Below are 21,821 nucleotides of genomic sequence, written 5' to 3'. Positions count from 1 at the left end.
CACTCAAGCATTTGGTTGTAAGGTAGCATTAGCATGTTTCTAAAGTGGAATACATACATCATATAATAGCCAGGGTGGTGATACATATCCATCAATAATTGAAATCACTATAATAGTAGTTGACACTATCATACATTTGCAATTCTTCTGACATAACATCCTCCTATGTTCTTGAAGAGCACCCCATCTCTTGGAATCAGTATTGTACATCAAACACGTATAATTGATTTTTGACAAGAGAAATAGTAACAGCTTGATTAAATTGTTTCGTACAATACATCCATCCGGTCCATGACATCTTTAAGCAAAACTTCAGTTTCCTGATAGCATGATTTTGTTTCAGGTAGACTTTTCTTTCTTGAAGCTTCTTCAAGCTGTCATTGAATCACAAATGCGCTTCAACAATTAGTCCAGCCACTATTATAGCATAATACTAACTGACAAAACATGTAATTTTGAAGGGAGGAAAGAGAAAGAGTATTTACCCTTTCAAAATTATCAAACAACTTGTTAGCCATATCAGTAAGTTGCTGCTTTTCATCATCCACTGGAGTGGCAGAGATAAGCTTGTCAAAATCATAGTATATGATGGTAGACTTGAGTCTTAGGTACTTCCTCACATAGTTGAGTGTGTCTGCATGTACCAAATCTGCCATCGCTAGAAGATCAAAGGAATATCTCTTAATCCTTTGCACACTTCCTTTCAGTCCAATATCTGGCATGAACAGTCCCCTTTTAAGAAAAGAACGTGTCCCCGTTTTCTCATTTGCAATATCTAACCAAATAACAAACATTCACATCATTTTTAAGACAGTCACTGTAAAATGAACAAAATAAACCAAACTAGTTACAAGATAGCTTACTGTTTGTGACAGTTAATCGAGGAAGAGGGTGATCTTCAACCCAGAAACCATTATCTTTGGCTGATGAAATCTTGTCATGGAATGGCCATGTGAGGACTAGAGTGGTAAGCCCTATTGCTGCTGTTCTTCTTGTGGTCTGAACTGAACATTCTGATGGTTCCTCTTGTGTTTTGCTTCCAAGAAATCCAACCACTTGTCCTCTTTTTATGGTATCGTGTGCATTTGGAAGGCATTTCAGGGGAATTAAGGTTTTGGAGATTCCATGCAAGTTTGTGAAAGGAGGCATGATCCTTAAGGAGCTCAAATGAGTGAAGTGTGAAACAGAGAGATTCTTCATCAAACCTTGGAAAAACAAAATCTATGTTATATCACTCATATCCGTTGCCAACTGATATATATCCAATGTGTGCCAATAAAATGGTTATCCTCATGAAGGATTCTATAGTAATTTCCTTCTATCTCATGTACGTATGGGTTTTCTGGGCCTGTCGTGTTATGCTGTAGCCCGAGTTATTTTTTTCAAAGTTTTCTTTTGGTACCCCATAATTACTAACTGCACTCCATAATAATGAGTATGTTTTTTTTAACTACTAAATACTAACTGCTAACTGCACTCTGTAATAATAAGTATGTTAATATTTTTAGTATTAATATGAGATGTAGGAAGAAAAAAATATATTTTCTTTTTAGATCTATTTAAATTTAAATACATTTTTAATTGGCCTGAATTTATTATGACTTTATTATTCTTCTAATACAGATCTCATGAAAATGTAAAATAATTTATTTGTGTGTGCTAAACTACTAATAATTAAAAAAGATGCTGGGGAATTTTAGTTCGATTTTTCAATTTTTTACAGAAAACAATAAAAAATTATGACATTCTTTTGATTTAATATTATTATTTTAACAAAGTCTTCACATGTGTCCATTCATTTTTGGCAAAGTTTGGATTAAAAACTAATATTCTTCCTTCTAATTGTTTCATTCTTAGCTTATTTGGATTTTGGACTTACCTCTTTTTTTTTTCAATGTACTAAAACATTATTTTTCGAGGAAAAAATAAAGCTTAGTAAATTAAATTGACTCTATTTCCAAACTATTTTTTTAACCTTTTATCTTAAAATTTCATTACTTGAATTTATAATTAAATAAATTAATTTATTTGTGAATAAAATGTTCTTAGTCCCTATTTTTTTAATTCATACAAAACTTTATTATAAGCTTGTAGTCAGAAATTAAATTAGCACGCACAATATCAACCTTATGTTAAAATGAATAAAAGTAAGAGTTAAATAAATATATTAACTAAAATTCCAGTGTTTAAATTTTAAATATGAAAAAATGCACTTAAAAATTAATAATATAAATAATTGATAACTATTTTGTATTTATTACACGAAGGAAAAAAAGGTTAAATCGTAATCTTAAGCTTTATAAATCTTTTATTTGTTCTTATATGTAGTATTCTATTTACAATTTTATTTTGCATAACTGAGAAAATTTATTATGTTGCTCTAATATTTATTCTGTACGCATTTTATTTCGTTGATTTCTTTAATTGAACTTTACTCGTTTAAGATATTATAAAAATATTTAATTAATTAAAATACAAAATTGATGCAAATATTTAAAAGTTCTACATCATTTAGAAATAATTGATAATTTATAATATTTTATTTTTTTTAATTTTATTTTTCTTTTTCATATAAAAAAGTAGGGATAATGAATTATTTGAGATGTCATAACTATTCTTAAAATTTTTACAGTTTAAAAATAGTGTATATAAAATATTTGTTTACCCCACAATATGAAATGTTTTGAATTAGGTAAATGTTGAGTATGCGCCATTATAAACCTGAAAGAGACCTGAAACATGAAACATTAGATAATATTTTTCATGTGATAAGATGTTAATATTTAAGGTGGAAATAACACTAGAATTAAAATAGTTTTACAATATTAAAATTACAGAAAAAATAGAAAATCCAAAATCGTATATAAAAAATAAAATAAGGGTTAAGATTATAATTTAGGTTAAAAAACCTTTTTCTTGCAGCTTGATTCAAACAAAGCATGTACACAAATAAGGTTTTACTTACTAAGATTATAACATTCTAAAAATTAATCTATTAAATATATAATAAACTTATAAAAGGGCTTGTAGACTCTTCATAATACCCGATACAACCTAAATATACATTAAAACAATATATAAAATACAAATATTTTTTTATATAAAAATATAAAAATAAAATAAATACTATATTCATTTACTGACATTTTTCTTACACATGTATTTATATCTCTTCGTATAAATAATACAATTTTTGCAGTTCACAAAAATGAAATAAACGCATAAAAGAGTAAACAATTTGAATAGTTATTTACGTAAGAAAAAATATATAAAAGAAACATTGTAATTAAATAACAAAAAATGGTTTAATTAAAATCAACACACCTACTCTAAAAAGAATAAAATTTATATGTTTATCAAGCAAAACATCGACTTACGTCTTTCAGAAGATTCTTATTCTATAAATCGTACCAAAAATTAACATTTGATATAATCCAAAACATAGATTTACAAAAACAAGAAAAATTTTGTTTGAGCAAAATTTTGGATAAAACTAGCATTATAGTTGCAATATTATTTTCGTTTGATAAAAAAAATAAGAAGAAAACATTTCTCTTAAGTAAAAATAAGATTGAGAACAATGTTAACTTTGATCTATATTTTCGTTTAAGCAAGGAATCTTTTGCTTGAGAAATAGAAAAGGAAAAAGTAAGATTTGAGTTTCTGTTTTATTTTTCTCAAACGAAAATTCTTTGTTATGAAAATATCAGAAACATTAATCTCAACAACAGAGTCAAACCAATTTTCAAAGATAATTCCAAAAGTATTTGAATAATACAACTTCTAAATAATTCAATTGATTAATCCAAATAATAATTTGCTCTAACATCATCTTTTACATAATCAATTCAATCTTAGTTTCTTAACTCAAAGTTCGCATGTTCCAATTTGCTCATATCAATTTCATAAACTATAATAAGAAAAGACAGAAATTTACCCTACTTACCTAAACTATATTCAAAACTCAAATTAAGAAAACTCACTAATTAATATGCATAATTTAGTTTTCATATCAACCTCTCGACTAGACTATCCAATTCAAACAATTTTAAAATTTTCATCATCAAACAAAACTCAACTAACACTAAAGTTTAAACATTCACACAATTTTTCAACAAATCACAATTACTATATAAGAACCAAAATTTAATGATTAAGTTACTTTCGTATACACATCTATCTTAAGATTCTATAAAAAGGCATAATAGCTTCCCTAACCCATAATTTCTCATCCTAAAAAATGTTTTTGATCAGTATAGGAAATTACTCAAAATTTAGAGACCTCCAACAAGGTCCATATATGACAAATTTTAATATATACTATTAAGAAGATCACTTTTATCAAATAACTTCACCAAAATTGATTACAAAATGGTAAGAAGATTGGAAAAAGAATTTATAAGATAAATACAAATTTAAAATAATTATATAAAAACATTTCTTAACTCCTCAATTACCGTAATCAGATTCTAAAAAAGATAAATCGTTGAAGAAAAAACATAGAAAAAGAAAGAAAAGAGATTAGAGAGAGAGAGAGAAGAAAAAAAAAAAGACACGCCTTAGATAGAATATTTTAATAATCAAACTTTTCATTACAATATTCAAAAGGTATTGTCATACATTTATGTCATGGTAATCATGTTTAGTGCAGGTGTAAACACATTGTGGAATTAATAAACTTATGTATAATCCAATAATTGGCTCTACTAAAATAGGTTAAGTTACCTAATCACCTTCAAATGCTTGATAAGGTTGATACCCAATAATTTTCATGTCCAAGGAGTCACAAAAGCTTCAAACCCAAGTTTTGTTGACATATTTGGTGCCTATACAAAATACGCAACTTGTATTTCATCAAATAAGGTTAACAATGACAACTGATAAGATTCTTTATATAGTCAATGCTAAAAGGACATCATAAATTGCAATAGTGAAAACCCACAAAAATTTATGCTTTTCTTTTCTATTTTCTACCCTTAAACCTCCAAACGAACCATAAAAGGTTAGAAACACCTTATAGCTTTGACCAAAAGGACAAGCGTTAGTTTTTGTTATTTCAGCGATGTGGGCCATTAATATTTCTTGTTCCAATTACATTTTTATGTTTATAATGTCTTTAGAAACATGTGATTTACATTCAACTATAATTATTTTTGTACTGGTTTTACTTTACTATGATTTTACATGCTACCAAACACTTCATTCATTACTCATACTGTATATGGTCCATTCTTCTGTGCTCTGATGCTGAGCCATAACAGCATTGATTTTATTGCTTATATTCGTGTCAACCTACACAGGCATCAAGAGAAGCTGATCTGGAAAATTTCTCGACATTATTCATCACAATTCTTTCTCAGAAATTCAAAATGAGACTCGTGGTATATTTTAATTCAATGCATGAACCACACGCACATGTTCATGACCACAGAATTGGCTAATCCATAGGCCCCAGCTTGACTATTTTTGTTGTATCCCATAGACATCAATCAGAAAAATGTCGTATTCAACAGAACAAAAACGTTTAATTATAAGATAAGGATAAATCAACATTTTCTTGCGCAGTGTTGTTCTTATATTTTAAGAACATTTTTATTTGTATAAACCATTCTGAAGAAGCAACAGAAGCAGAGAGAAATGGAGGACACAGAAAAGCTCAAAAAGTCCAAGGTTATCAAAATAGACTCTCAAAAATCATGGGAACACTACATCTCTCATGCCACCAATCAAAAGTACTCTGTGAGTCTCCTTTGTTTTGGTGAATTCATTTAGCATAAATCTGTTTGCTTTTTTACTCATCATTATGGTAAGTCAGCTAAGAAAAACCAGATTCAATCATTCAAAGATCATTGAGGGTTTAAACTATGTTTTTTTGTGCATTAAATTTAGCAGGTTGTGGTTCATTTCTCTGCTTTCTGGTGCGTGCCTTCTATAGTAATGAATCCTGTTTTTGAAGAACTAGCCTCCACTTACCAAGATGTTCTGTTTCTGACATTGGATGTGGATGAGGTTAAGGTAATTTGATTCCCACACAACACTTAATTTGTTTGCAAGAACTATACATGCTTGGTTTGGTCTTGTTTTAACACATATCTCAAATTTCAATCCATTAATTACTGTGCTGTGCCTGCAACTGCATTGTTATCCAAAGGGAATAGAGTAAAGGGAGTCCACAAAAATTCTTCCTAATTGTTTATTCCAGGATTCAAACCCACTTTCAGTTCACATGATTCTCATTTTATATAAACAATAATAGAATAATGACTAAATCTTATCTCTATAATCTAATCTTCAATAAAAATATTCACAAATTGCTTTAACTTGCACCAATGAAACTCATTATTATAGTATATTAAATGCATCCCTTTCTCAGAGAATCTTTAATTTTTTTTGTCTGATGCATAGTGAACAAATTTGCAACTAGAGTATCTATCCACTCCTTCATCGCATTCTTCCTTTTCTTTAAAATTGAAGGAAAGGATCCTAACCTAATCATAAATTCATGCAGAAAGTGGAAATCTTGTTCATATTTTCTTAACCCCTTTTGAGCTCTACTTTATGTGCATTAATCATGGACCTCAATTCAGGAAATTGCCTCCAAGATGGAGATCAAAGCCATGCCAACTTTTCTGTTGCTGAATGGAGGAACTCCTGTGGAGAAAATTGTGGGTGCAAACCCTGATGAAATAAGGAAAATGATTGATCATTTTGTTCAGTCAAGACTTTCCTACAAATCTGAGTGAACAAGGCACATGGTGAACAATGTTCACTGTACTAGGAATCGTTTCATGTATGGTTTTATATTCTTAGTAAATGATAAAGGTTGTTCTGTGCATGTTTGTATATGTTTGGTGAGCCATGGAAAGTCAGTGGAGTGTGAATGGTATTTTAGTATGTATTGAAATTTCATCATGATCACATCATTCTCTTATAATATTCTTTCTTGTCTTAACATTCCAAGTGAACCATATGATTGGATTCAAACTTGTACTATTCCTTTTCTTTGTTTACTCGTAAACTTAAAATATTCCTTATATAATTAGCATCACTCAAACATCACATGCCCTCCCCTTAAATCTTCAATCATATAAAAAGAAAAAGGAAATTTGTAATATTTCACCAAAAAAAAAGAATGAGATAATATGAAAAAAGAGAAAGAGAAAAAAAAGGGTACAAATTGTTAATTTACATATTGTAAAAATAACATTACTTATTTGAAAATTCTTCTTAAAGTAGGAGAGTTTTCATATTTGAGATTTGAGATGTATTATATTTTAGTGTTTTTTTTTTCACTTATTATTATATAACTAGATGTGAATGTGATGGGCATTGTTTTACATTGAAATGTCAATTAATGTTTGATATTAAAATACAAAAAACAAAAATGGTGTTGGGAAGCCTATGTGGTTGAAGTGGAGTGCCTAATTTATGAAGTTATAGTTAACACTAGGCAATGGCCTCCAACTTCTCTCATTGAAAAAAAAAGAGTACTTTAGGAAAAAAAATGCTAATTAATTTTTTTTATAATTATTAAAGAAAAAATTAAAGGGGCATACAACATAATGTCAAAGATACAACAAGAATATTGGATACCAGGATTTGTTTTATCTTAAAAATAGAAGAATATAATATGCTAAGATATGTTTGGAATATGTATGATATAATTTATAAGATGAAATAAATGTTATTATACTTTCCTTAAATTATACTAAAATAGTAAACATTAGTAAATATTATCTAAATTAAACATATTCAATATACTACAGTCAAATGAATATATGAACTAGAATGATAAATTCTATTCTTAAACTTTATTAAATATAAATTATAAACTATATCACCACTTAATGGATATTTCCTTAAAATTGAAATAATATCAACCTTATCCCCTCCTTCATCGTTATTTGTAAATAGAAAAATATATATTTGATTCATGGAGAGATAATATTATTAATTTAAGATTTTTAATATCATTAAAATCACTTCATAATCTCCAGTGATGTCTCACATTTTAGTATTTTTTGTTATATTATTAATTTTTTAAAACAAAAAATCGTAAATTAGTATATAAATAAACCAAATATACCACTGTTTTAGGATTCAACTTATTTATTTTCATTGAGTGAATGAACGAATAGATATTCTAATTTCTTTCACAAGACAGAGAAATCATATGACCATTGTGATTTAGGATCTAATGTCTATCTATCTTCTATTATCATCATTAGTTATGAAAAAAAAGAAATAAACACTTATTTCTCTCTCTAGAAATCGCTCATTATCATGAGATTAATTCGTATAAACAAAAGGAAAAAAAGAGAGTTAATATTATAAATTTGAGTACACACGAATTTAAGTCTCATAAATTTTCAATAAAGATACTTCCACTTTAAAATAAAAATTCGTAAAATTTCTTTTTAACAAAAATTACAGTATCATCTTGTATTTTTCTTTCTTTGTCCAATAAGCTAACATAAGTTTAGGGAGGAGTATAATCAATTTGTTGAATAATTTTTAAAAATGAATTAAATTTTTGGGTTTCAATTAGAAAATTCGATATCATGGTTGAGAGTGAATAAAATATTGTTCTTTCTTTAAAAATAAAAAGAAAATAAACTAACAATAGGAAAAAATAAAAAGGAATAATATAATTAAAAGAAACAAAAATAACAGAGAAAAAGAGAGAAAAGAGGATAAAAAAATTGAAAACTGCTTCAAATAGTTTTCCTTACTCATTTCTTGAAATAATGGTGAAAAGTCACTATTAGAGATAAGATCAAATTAAGGTATAAAAGATTTTAACCTGATTCTGATATCTGATATCATATTAGAAGTAGATTTTAAACCTAATTCAATCTTATAAAATCGGGATAGAAATTAAAAAACAGATGTGACATTTGAAAATTATTTGTGAGTGTATCAAAATTGAAATTAGAGATTGGAAAACGTATTCGAAAACCTCTCTATTATATGTTCTTTAATTTTTCTTAATCCCAACAAATAAAAAAATTTATATAATTTAGAAAAATAATATAAATAACGGAGATTTGTATCAATGTCAACCTGTAACTTTAGACAATTTTTTAGGTGACGACGTACATAAGTTAAATTAATTTAACTTTAAAACTCAAAAACTACCACAACGGAATATCTTTTAAGGTTTACACATTTTATTTAAATTGGTTGTTTGAATGAGGTAGAAGATACCAAAATTTGTGTCTCTAACATATAGATGAAAACGCTTAATCTATTTAGAAACTTTTATTAGTTTATTTATATTTATACTATGTTACATTATGTACCAGGGAGAGCCGGGCGCCGTACGAAGGACGCCCATGAGGCGACGGGCGCCGCCCAAAGGACGCCCATGTCACACCCGCCACAGACAAATGTTCGACCGCCCAAGTCTTGGCCGCCCAAGTCTTGGCCGCCCAAGTAGGTACGGATTGAACCTAGACTCCGCATAAACTCCTACACCAGCAAGTGCCCGGCGTCACACGTATGGACGCCCACTAATGAGGTCGTTCGACCATCTCGGTGCCTACGCCGACCACCTGGGTAGAACCTCTGTCTTTAAGAGAAACTTTGAAGAACTCACAAGGAATTCCATCACCACGAGACAGCGCCGCACTCTCCATGCTCACAAAAACTGTTCAAGAAAATGCAAACGTCTGGTATCATGAAGTGCCGGGCGACCGCATAGAGGATCGTCCGCCCAACAAAGTGTCGGGCGACCGCATAGAGGATCAGCCGCCCAACGAAGTGCCGGGCGATCGCGTAGAGGATCATCCGCCCAACGAAGTGCCGGGCGACCGCATAGAGGATCATCCGCCCAACGAAGTGCCGGGCGATCGCGTAGAGGATCGTCCGCCCAATTTAACGCCCGAGTCGTCCATAGGAAAGACGAACGCCCGTATCACTTGGGCGGGCGCCCATATCACACTGACCGGCCAAATCACTAATCATTGTGGTCCAAGTAAATTGACCTGGTTTAGAGGTAAGTAGAAATTAGGAGCTATTGGGCTGATTGGACCGTGATTAACTTTTCACTAATCCCAAGCCCATAGCGAAAACTATAAATACAGGTTCACGGTGAGTGGTAGATAGGTTAGATTGAATGCACATTTACTGCTATCCCTTGAGAAAAGCCATTGCTTTGAAACTGACTTTGGCATCGGAGAATCTTTTGTAGGTCTCCACCCCTCAGGATCAAGAGGAAAGTCAAAGCTTGGGAAGAAGATCCGCCGCTGAGATCAGATCGCAGGAGAACTGGAAGGTTTAAAACCGCACAGCCCTACACATCCGAAACACATTATAATTGAAGAGAGCAAACAACCAACTAAATAATGGATGAAGTTAAACATAACTGATAAAAAAAATCGTTGCTGTTCATACCATGTAATTATTTGTCACATTTTTTATCAAAGTAAATTTAAACTTTTTTTATTTAGATTTACACTTGATTAATAAATTTAAAAGGTAGTTATTCTTTATATTTTAATTGAAACACGTTTTGATAATTTATGTTTCAAAAGAGAAAAAAGGACAAAATCCGACATTTGACAGCGTGACAACAATGCAGAGACACGTGTATGTGATATGTACTACTTATTGTAATTATGACTCAAGCTTTGTCGTCCTATTTTTTCCTTTTCCCATGTGCAACTTATGCTTAAAATATTAGTTTCAAATAAGAAATTTACAGTATTTTTAAAAATAACTATTTATGCAATGAGCATTACAAATAAAAATAAATAAATATGATAAGCATTTAGAAGCAATAATTTAAAAGAAAACTGTGATATTGAAATCTAAATATGAAATACTTGTAATAAAAAAACATTTTAGTTGTTCGAAATTAACTTTTTAAGATATTTTTCAAATTATTAGTACGTTATCTTCAGTCATGAACAAAATTATTTATTAAAAGTTGTGATATTGTCCACTTATAAGAAAAAACACAAATTATTACTTTGACATTTCTAAAAGTGAAAACACAAAATAATAACATCAACTTTGATTATCTATAACATATTTAGAATTGTTCTTATAGGATTAAGAATATTTTTAGAAGAACTCAACAACCTTTTTCGATATTTTTTTAAGTAGTCATTCTATTTATGTTTTTAGAAGATATTTACAAGTTAGTCAAACTTGTACAATAAATAAATTTTTTGTTATTTATATTATTATTTATTAAATTTTACATGGATGGATTTCAATAATTTAATTGTCAATTATTATAATCAGTCACCAAGCTCACATAATTCAATTTGGTCAAACAAATATGGATTAGATATATATTGACTTAGTAGACCGATATGTATTCAGTTAGAAATAAAATGTATATCATTATAGTTAAGTTATGTTTGAACATGAAAACTACAAGAATAAGTAAAATTATCAACTCATTTATTAACATTGATAATTGTACATCAATTTTGTTAATTTTATCTTTAAAAATTTTATTTTAAGTGACATTATAGTTAAGAAGTTTGCATCGAAATATTGCCTCTATACATATTTTTGACTAAAAAAACTTGTAGAAGAACTTATATTAATATATTACAAGCTTTAGATGTATAATTTATAGATTTGAAGAAGATAATGCAATGATTTATATTATCTTATGAGTGAAATTATTGTTTCTTTTTATAAGTAAACTTTAAGCTTAAACCCCACAAAATTAAAGGTGGAGTTTGCACCCATATATATATATATATATATATATATATATATATATATATATATATATATATTCTAAATTGGTCTTATCTCTAGTCGATGTAGGACTTTCAACACACCCTCTCATGTCAAGGTACATACATCTCGTGTGTGGGAATATACATTAAGGCTTTGTTCACTTGAATGGATTTGGGGGAGAGTGATTGAGGGGATTTGAAGGTAAATTTTTTTGTTGTTTATTTGAGTGGATTTGGGGGTAAATGAGAATGAATTTGGAAGTAAAGTTTGTGTGAATTAGTATAGGATTTGATTGATGTGATAGATTAAAAAAATTTACTTCCAAATCCACTCTCACTTACCTCCAAATCCACTCAAATAAACAACAAAAAAATTTACCTTCAAATCCCCTCAATCACTCTCCCCCAAATCCATTCAAGTGAACAAAGCCTAATGGATAGTCCGATAATGGGTGGAATGATATGTCCAATAAACACAAATCTCGCTAGGATAGGCTTTAATCCATTACTCTGATACTATGTTAAGAAGTGAACTTTAAATTTAACTCAACCCCGCAAAATCGGTTTGTGAGGTGAGGTTTACATCCACATATATACTTTAAATTGGTCTTATCTCTAGTCCATGTGCTTCAATCCTCCTATCTTTGAAATGAGGTTTTTCATTTCAAAGTGAATACTAACGAGATTACACTAAAAAATCTACCTATTTTCACTTGAGAGACTCAAATTGAATTCCATAATTTATGGCACAATTTCAACCAACTTAGAGACTCCAAGAAGTCCCTTATGTCTTACCAAGACTCTCCAAAATGACCATTTGAGCATAGAACCCCCAACTCAAGTTTTCACTAGTTCAAACCCTAAGAATTTAGTTCTAAACCAAAATAAACTCTACCTAATCACCACCACATACTCATAACTCAGATTCCTCCCATTTTAAATGTTTGAACAAGTTATGAGACATCTTATAATCACTCCCAATTTCATCAAACCAGTTCACCACCCCTTTCTCACAATTTCACTACCTAAGATCTCATCTTTTCTTCAAAACATCATTAACACTTCTACGCTTTCAACTCTTTAATCACTAGACTTCATAATACACATTCTGTGCAAACAATTTAACATATCAACATTCAATTCCACTTCAAATCAACATACAATACAATTCACAGCAACATTTCATCATCACATACATAAAATACTCAATTAACTTGGTTATAACTAACACATCACAGAATTTTCACCCTAAACAATTTTTTACTCATATAGAACATTAATTAAGGAAAATCTAGCTTCCCTTACCTCTATAAAAATTCCATCGTTCTAGAAAACCCTGACAATTGCTTCCACCTCAAGGAACCTCTAGAAAAGCCTACACAATCTAATTATCGATTGGCGATTAGAGACAAACCTTAGAACCTAAATTAAACTAGGAATCAAAGAAGAGGAACTCTTAACACATGCAAAACAAATTTCCTTTGCATGATCGAGAGTCAAAAAATACCAAGAAAAGGGAATGAAAACATACTTTCTCTAAACAACAAACTGATTGGTTAGAAAGGTAGACCTTGACGCCGTGGTCGTCTAAGCACCTCTTGATCGTCAAATAGATAACGTAAGATCAATAACACTTAGAGAGAAGTGAAAGAAAACAAAGAATAAGAGTTTTAGAGAGATAAAATGTTTTTAAGTAATGAAACGAGTTTAAAAAATTTTATTATAAAATATTCAATCTTATTATTTTAATATGTCTACCAACTCTAATTTTCTATTTTTTAAGTTGTTACGTTCTTTCTATAAACAATCGTGTGTGAATTTTTAAAAAGTATACATATAAAGAATAACCAGGTGAAAATTTTCTAATAAACATGACTAACTTCACTATATATATCTTGAGAAAGCAAAGTGAATATCTGAATTTAATTTTTGCATAACATATTTTTTAGAAAGTAGGTGTGAACCTTGAAAAGGTTAGGTGCATTAAACATTATGGTTGTTTATTCAACATTTGACCTATGCAAAGATCGTTTGATTCAAATTTTATGGCCAAACAAAGAGATGGAGAGTGGAGAAGAAGAAGATGGTGACATTGTTGCTGTTTGTTGGTGCGTGGAAATTGACGTCCAATTTGAATCCTCCATTACAACGTGCAAATGCAACTAACTAAACATCCACTTTTTATTAGGGTTGGATAGAAAAAAATAAAAATAAATAAATAAATAAATATATATATATATATATATATATATATATATATATATATATATATATATATATATATATATATATATATATATATATATATATATATATATATATATATATATATATTAGACATATTAGATTTGGATATGACAGAGTTAAAATATTTTATTTATAAGGGTATAAAATTCCGAATAAACACAAATTATTTAATTTGTTACAACCTCTAAAATTAGTGAGTTAACGTAAAATTAGAATTTGATCAATTTAAGTACGTTGGCATCTAATGCTATAAATACTTGAGACTGAAATTTGAGTACATTGGCTTCTAATGGTTATTTGAAGAAATTTTAAACAAAATTAAGGGTACAGTTGGTTTAGATTTCATCAGGAAATAATATTGAATAAATAAAGTTAATAAAATGATAATAATGATTGAGTTTGGAAAGTCATTAAAATGTTATGGGTACTTGATTTAATTCGAAAATAAAGTTTTTATATTTATAAATTTGTTAATATATTTTAAATTTTATATTTTATGTGATTTTTTTTTATTAATGTGAAAATCTGGAAAATGGGTTAAAAGAGTAAATATGTGTATTATACTAATGAGACCAGATTTTATTTTAATATAAATGGATTTTAAATATATCCTGGTTCATTAGCATAAACACTCAACCTCTCTTTAAAACTCAGAACTCCAAGTTCCTCTGCCTTCTCTCTAACCTTCACTTTCACTGACTCAGTGCATGTCCGTTTAGGTGGTGTCCAAGCGTCCACAGCGTAGAGGACTCTATTTTGAACCGATTACTTCCTTCATTCAGACTGGGTTTGGTTGAGTTCTTGTGGAGTCAAGCACTGTCGAACCAAGTTGTGAGCTTAGCTGTGAAACCCTAAGGTAAGGGAAGTAAGATATTGTTTTCAATTTGCTTCCAGTATTTGTATGTATGTTAAATTCCTTAATGAGTATGCTATTTGGTTTGCTTGTTTAAGCTCTAAAGTAAGTTGGTCATACATGTTGATGTGTGTGATGTATGAAATTGTAGCGTAAGGTCTGTAAACTACATTGGTTGAATCTAGCTGCTGTAATTGGGCGTGTTGGAAGTGCTTGGAGTGATAAATATGTTATAGCTTGAATGATATGGAAAGTTAAGTGAAATCTTGGTGTTTTAGGGCAAATTGGGGGAAGTGAGGTAGTGATTTTGGGCATTTGGGGCCTAAAGCGCAATTGGGCTGTTGGGGAAATCTTAGCTAGTGTATTGTGACTTGTTTGAGTCACTAAATTGATCAAAATAGGTGCAAAGCAGTAGGATTGAGTTTTGGATCCTTAAGTTGGGAAATTGGTGTTTTAGAGTTGAAATTGAGTCTTAATCACTTTAGAATGGTAGTAGGAATGTTTAGAATCATTTAGATAAGTTTAATTAAGTATAAAACAAGAATTAAGGGTTTAGAAGTTAGTAAAAATGGTTAGAAATGGTCATGTTGGGTTCTGTTCGCAATTATGCAGAATTCTGCAGAATTATGCAGAACGCTGCAGTTGACCGTTTGGTCTTGTGCTGCTCTCGGTCATAACTGGGTTGATCTCTTTTAAGTCTTACCAGTTCATGACCGCTCAGTCTCCTAAAGAGTGTTCGGTCTTGTACTGACACTCGATTTCTTAAAGAGTGTTCGGTCTTGTACTGGCACTCGGTTTCTTAAAGAGTGTTCGGTCTTGTACTGGCACTTGGTTTCTTAAAGAGTGTTCGGTCTTGTACTGGAACTCGGTCTCTTAAAGAGTGTTCGGTCTTGTACTGGCACTCGGTCTCTTAATGAGTGTTCGGTCTTGTACTGGCACTCGGTCTCAAAGCTCTAAGTGCTCGGCCAAAGCTCATAGCGTTCGGCGAAAGTGCTTGGCCAAAGCTCATAGCGTTCGGCCAAAGCTCTAAGTGCTCGGCCAAAGCTCATAGCATTCGGCCAAAGCTCTAAGTGCTTGGCTAAAGCTCATAGCGTTCGGCCAAAGCTCTAAGTGCTCGGCCAAAGCTCATAGCGTTCAGCCAAAGCTCTGAGTGCTCGGCCAAAGCTCCTAGTGTTCGGTTCAAGTTCTTTAGCTATTGTTTTGGGTAAATTAAGTGTGTGTGATGATTTCTGTGTAAAGTATGATTGTTGTAATGTGGTTAAATTGAAAGTATGTGAAGGTATGATGTATTTTTGTGTTGAAAGTGAAAAGTATCATTATTGGACGTAATTCCATGATCCTCAAGGGAGGGATACATGGTGGTGCCCTTTTAGTGTGTTTAGAATGATTTACATGGAAGCTTAGTCTTGGGGGTTATCCTGAAACTACAATGGTCAATCATTCTCAAGTAGAGAGGATTGAACCATGTCGTGAGTAGTAGCAGGAGGTCCTAGTCTTGGGTGCTTCCAGTATGGCCCAAGGTGAGTGATGACGGACTAACCTCGTAAGTGTGGTAGGGTGAAACCCATTGGTAACGGCTTTGCAAAGCAGTAGAAGCCACCACGAGTGCATGACCCGCCATAGCTCGGCAATCATTCTAAGTCCGGACGAGTCAAGTTTAAAGTGAAACAAGTCTTGATGGTGTAGTCTAATATATATATATATATATATATATATATATATATATATATATATATATATATATATATATATATATATATATATATATATATATGCTTTGATTTGCATGTTGTGCGTGATTGTATAACATGATTTTTATACTGCTCACCCTTGCTTCTATGTTGTGTTTTGCTTGGGTATACTTTTCTTTTGCAATGATCATCCACTTGGGTGTGAGCAGAGATGGATGAGGTACCTCTAGAGCAGGCTTTGGAGGAAGATGATGTTGCAGCCTAGTATCCTTAAAATTTTCTTAGTTATTTCATGTATTTTGAATTACTCTTTAGTACTTAAAGTTTTAAATTAGGACCTATTTTGAGATGACTGTAACTTTATTATTTTACTTACAGTCTACTTCTCATTGTTCTCTTATATTAAAATATGGACTTACATGTTTCTATATAATCTGAGATTTTACGATTAAAATTTAATAATAAGTTATATAAAATTATAGTTTATTACGAACATATTATTAAAATTATCATGTGATTTTTTTAAAAAAGTTTGATATATTTATTTCATTTATTTAAAAGTAAAATAGAATTATTGTTTAGAAAATTGATTCAATATACCTTATCGAAATAATATATTTAAATTAAAATAATAATATATTAATACAAATTTTTTGAAATAGGATATTTATATTTTTTTATTAAATTTATGTCAATCCATTAACAAATAAATAATGAATTTGTAAAAAAAGTATACATATATTATATAAAGTATTGCAAAAAAAAAAATCTATATTAAAATATCCTTTTTATTTAAATTAAGTCGTGACTTAAATAATTTGCATCTCACTAAGTCAAGTAATCAAATATAAAAATTAAAATATTAAATTTAAGTCATAATGGGTTAGTCAGATTAAATTCAAAATCAAATCTGACCAATACTCATGTATACTTTTAATATCTATAAATTTGGTGATATATTTTGCATATTAGATTTTATTTTTAGTATGATATTTTTTTAAGATTTAGTAGTAAAACATTTATAATTTATTATAAAATGAATTATTAAAATCAGGCCTATGATATATTTTACTAAAAAGTATTAGTATTTTAAATTTAACCGAATATAAACTTGAATTTTTTGTCAAATTAACCCACTATATAAATAACACATAAAAAAATAGTTAGTTATAATTTTAAAATATTAAATTTAAATTATACTGAATTAATAATCTTAGATTCAAATGAGATGGACACTTGAACTTAATAAAAAATATTAAATATATTTTTAGTTTTTATATTATAATACAAAATTAAATTTCGTTTCCAGTTTCAAACTTTGATAGTCTTTAATCTTTTACTTTTAAAAATAAATAAATATATTCATAGTTATTAAACAGATTAAGAATTTATCGACTTAGTTAATAGTATTGCTACGTGTATGTGTCTATGTTGATATGTATGTGTTCATATGTTGACATATGTATATTCAGGTCATTACAATGTATCATGTTATTTGTCACATCAATAAATTTGTAATGAAATTTAATAATAAAAACTACGTTTATTCATTTATAAAAATTAAGATAAAACAATCAAAGTTAGAAATGAAATTTAATTTTGCATAATAATTTAAAAATTAAAAATATATTTAACTCAATTAATTAATATAATGGTGAATATATGTTTAACTTTTATGCATACTTAATCTAACGTTAAAATATATTAATTAGTTTCATATATATATATATATATATATATATAATTTAAATGAATATTTTTTATATTTACTAAAATGATGCAATAAAATATTGATTATTAACTCTTAAATTCATATAATTATTTATAAATTAAAATGGGTTTAATGTTTGACATTTAGTCAAGTAATCTTCTAAGTATTTTTTCACGCAACAACTACCATCCATTATATTTAGAAAATGACTTAAAAAATATATCACAAATATTCATAAATAATAATATCATTATACACTTTAGGTGCAGCTTTGTTGCTTCGAAATCTTCTTACAATTTTTTCTTTTTATTTCTCTTACTTTCCTTACAAGATAGATACAAAATACATTTTATATTTTAAAACATTAATTATATTTATTTTATTTCACTTTTATATAAAGATGACTGAAAATAAAACACATTCATAATATTTGATACAAATAAATAAGGAAAATAAATTCAATGTGTGATTAAAGCTACTTTTTTTAGGTATCATTTAAGGTTCTTTTACATCAACCAATGAATACAATTTTTCATAATTTTAATAAAATATATATATATATATATATATATATATATATATATATATATATATATATAGATTTATAAATCTTTAATATCATTCAAGACGAATACTATATTCATTTAGTTTTTTTTATTTTTTAAGTTTAAAAATTAAATACTTTTAAAATAATAAAAAACGAATTCTAATTTTACGTTATAATTTGAAAACTAAAAACATATATGTAATAAAAATATATTTTTGATGTTTTAAGCTTAACTTATATCTATTAGAAAAATTTAGAAAAAGAAATGTATATATATATGAAAGATATAGCCTTCCATGAAAAAAAAAAAACAATTAAAGTGTACATCCTTACAGATTTAATAATTTGGTAGTTGATGATTAGAACAATATTTAGGAAATTTGGGTTTTATAAGAGTGGGAAGTGGTTGAAGGTAGGATTTTGATGGTGTAATTGGTTCATTGATGTGTCATTATGGTCACATCATGGGTCACTGTAGAAGCATAGCCATAGATTCTCCTTTTCGCAGAAGGCTCTCTTTTTCTCTCTACCCTCCAACGTGCTCTCTTCAACACTGCACAACACCCATTTCAATTCCTTCTCTCTTTCACCATATCTCCTCAACCCACACTCTCCCTTACAATCACTTCAAAGGAACAAGAAACAAATAAATACTCCAAATTCACAATTCTCCGGGAAAATCCCTACACGCCATGGTTTCCCCGGAAAACAGCAATTGGCTCTTCGACTACCCGTTGATCGACGATGACATTACTGTCGGAGACGGCTCCTTCACCGTCTCCGCTTCCGCCTTCTCATGGCCCCCGCCTCCCTCCAATGTCAGGTACTATTTCATTCCCCTAATTAGGGTTTCTGATTCATTTTCACTTCGCTAATTCGTGTTCTGGTGATGCTGTCTGCTTCTAGTGTTGAAATTGATGCTTCACTCGTTGATTCTGATGGCCTCAAAGACCCTGCTTTGAAGAAGAGGTACACAATTCCCCCCACATTTTCTTTCGAATTATTTAAAGTTAAAGAAAGAAATAATATAACTCATAAATAACACCATGCAATTGGATCAATAGTGTGTGGTATTAATTTCAAGGCTGGTTCCTGAATTAGTTGGATTGTTTTTGGTAGAAGAGAGTTATGTTGTCAATCCAAAGAGAGGAAAACTTAATCGCCAGTTTGCACTTTATTTCTTTTATTTCTCAATTTCTGCTGTTTGGCGTGTGGTAGAGTCCAGCTTATTTACTTTGCGATTTTTTTTTCTTTTAGCTTTGAAGTAACAATTGAAGACTGAAATGAAAACGGTTGCATGAATTTCTTTAATGATTTAAAAAGACAAGCTATGTTATTCATAGGTTGGTCATCGATTAACTCACGGTTGTGAAGTAATATAATTAAGTGAAATGGCGATTCAACGATGTTTCTGATATGAAGATGATAAGTTCGTCAGCATTAGTTCAGCAACATCAATGAAGAAATTGCCACGACTATACTATTTCGTATAACTTATAGGCTTATGTTGCTTAAGTATGATATTGCGATGTTTTCTCCTGTTTTCTCTGGCCACTCTCACTGACAAGAGCTTAAAGATTATTGGATCCTATTCAGATACTTATTCTTGGATGAAGTTACGCTATATCTCTTGTTTATTCCTGTTGTAGGGGTAGATCTGATTCATGTACTGCTTCTAGCTCCAAGGCGTGTCGGGAGAAGTTGCGAAGGGATAGACTTAATGACAAGTAACCTTTTGAATCCTTGCCATCTTCCTGTTTGTAACTGTTTTGAGGGCTTGTATTTAAAACGATTGACATGCATAGGTTTGTTGAATTGGGCTCCATCTTGGAGCCCGGAAGGCCTCCCAAAACAGACAAGGCTGCCATTCTTATGGATGCTGTCCGAATGGTGACCCAGCTCCGGGATGAAGCCCAGAAGTTGAAAGAGTCAACTACGAGTCTTCAAGAGAAGATTAAAGAGTTAAAGGTGAGACCTCAATTTATATTCAATACATTTCTTTTTAAGATTGGAGGACTTGTTTGGGAGGTCCTTATTCTAGGTCATTTCATTTCGTTAAATTTTTTGCCATAACAGTAGTACATTACCCAGTGGGTAAGGCTATGTTGAATTTTGTAGCCGGACTCATCTAGCTAGTATAGGACTTTGTTGTTATAGTAGTAAGTAGTAGCCGTGATGGAAAACATGCAAACCAAACCTTACAAGACACTAACTGTTGAATTCCCATTTACTATGCAGGCTGAGAAGAATGAACTTCGTGATGAGAAACAGAGGCTCAAGGTGGAGAAAGAGAAGCTGGAGCTACAAGTAAAATCAATGAGTGCCCAACCTGCTTTCTTGCCACCCCCTCCCGCAATTCCAGCCGCGTTTGCTCCACAAGGTCAAGCCCCGGGCAACAAGTTGGTGCCTTTCATCAGTTATCCGGGTGTTGCCATGTGGCAATTTATGCCTCCTGCCGCAGTGGATACATCACAAGATCATGTACTCCGTCCACCAGTTGCCTAAGTTGGCATTTGTACAATTATTTGGGTTTCCATTTTTTGCCCAAAAGTTGTATTCATTTTACTATAGCTTATAAGTATTCCATGTAACTGGATTCGGAGGTGACTTTGACTGTATTTGGCATCTGATACTACTATGAAGTAATCGCTGGTATTTGCATGTAAATTTTAATAAGCTTCTCTGGCTGTCCTCGCCGGGTCTCTAATCTTTGTTACTGGTTTTGATAAACCAAGGGCGGATCCAAAATGATAATATAACAATAAAAATAAAAGGTCGAACACAACTTGTTTTCGTACTCTATTTATGCTGCAAAAACAGTAAAAGCATGAATGCTGCTTTAGTTTTAAATTTGTAACTGGCACAAGCCACAATTTTAGGAGAAAAGAAAGGGGAATAAGTTCCGACTAGTGGGAGCTATCCATCTAACAATGGATGTCAATCGAGATGCTTGCGAATAAAGCAATGCGTTAAAGCAAGATTTTATTTTCAGGTGTCTTGGAATTTCAACTCAACAAAGATTTGAAGTAAAAGTTGTCTTTATTTACTTAACCTCCCATAGCAGGAGGTT

General features: G+C 30.2%; 3 protein-coding genes across 4 annotated transcripts; 2 read left to right on the top strand and 1 right to left on the bottom strand.

The window, feature by feature from the left end:
• Positions 1-36: 36 nt before the first annotated feature.
• On the bottom strand, positions 37-1,244 carry LOC108333610 (photosynthetic NDH subunit of lumenal location 3, chloroplastic). The gene is made up of 3 exons (XM_017569079.2): positions 864-1,244; positions 486-775; positions 37-374 (listed from the first exon to the last, which is right to left on the bottom strand). Exons 1-3 carry the CDS (start codon positions 1,198-1,200, stop codon positions 258-260), a joined length of 744 nt encoding a protein of 247 aa, XP_017424568.1. The 5' UTR covers positions 1,201-1,244; the 3' UTR covers positions 37-257.
• A 4,324-nt stretch (positions 1,245-5,568) lies between these two features.
• Positions 5,569-6,954, top strand: LOC108333634 (thioredoxin-like protein CXXS1). 2 transcript variants are annotated; one of them, XM_017569105.2, is made up of 3 exons: positions 5,569-5,739; positions 5,890-6,015; positions 6,588-6,954. In XM_017569105.2, exons 1-3 carry the CDS (start codon positions 5,638-5,640, stop codon positions 6,741-6,743), a joined length of 384 nt encoding a protein of 127 aa, XP_017424594.1. In that variant the 5' UTR covers positions 5,569-5,637; the 3' UTR covers positions 6,744-6,954. The 2 variants fall into 2 exon arrangements, with proteins under 2 accessions (XP_017424594.1, XP_017424595.1); XM_017569106.2 differs by having other exon boundaries at positions 5,571-5,739; positions 5,893-6,015.
• A 12,223-nt stretch (positions 6,955-19,177) lies between these two features.
• Positions 19,178-21,427, top strand: LOC108333985 (transcription factor ILR3). The gene is made up of 5 exons (XM_017569526.2): positions 19,178-19,574; positions 19,658-19,720; positions 20,401-20,478; positions 20,557-20,719; positions 20,990-21,427. Exons 1-5 carry the CDS (start codon positions 19,444-19,446, stop codon positions 21,254-21,256), a joined length of 702 nt encoding a protein of 233 aa, XP_017425015.1. The 5' UTR covers positions 19,178-19,443; the 3' UTR covers positions 21,257-21,427.
• Positions 21,428-21,821: the final 394 nt, after the last annotated feature.

The sequence above is a fragment of the Vigna angularis genome, chromosome 11 (assembly GCF_016808095.1).
Source record: "Vigna angularis cultivar LongXiaoDou No.4 chromosome 11, ASM1680809v1, whole genome shotgun sequence".
NCBI lineage: Eukaryota > Viridiplantae > Streptophyta > Magnoliopsida > Fabales > Fabaceae > Vigna > Vigna angularis.
Note: the sequence above shows the minus strand (reverse complement) of the source record. Positions and strands in the feature narration are given on the sequence as shown.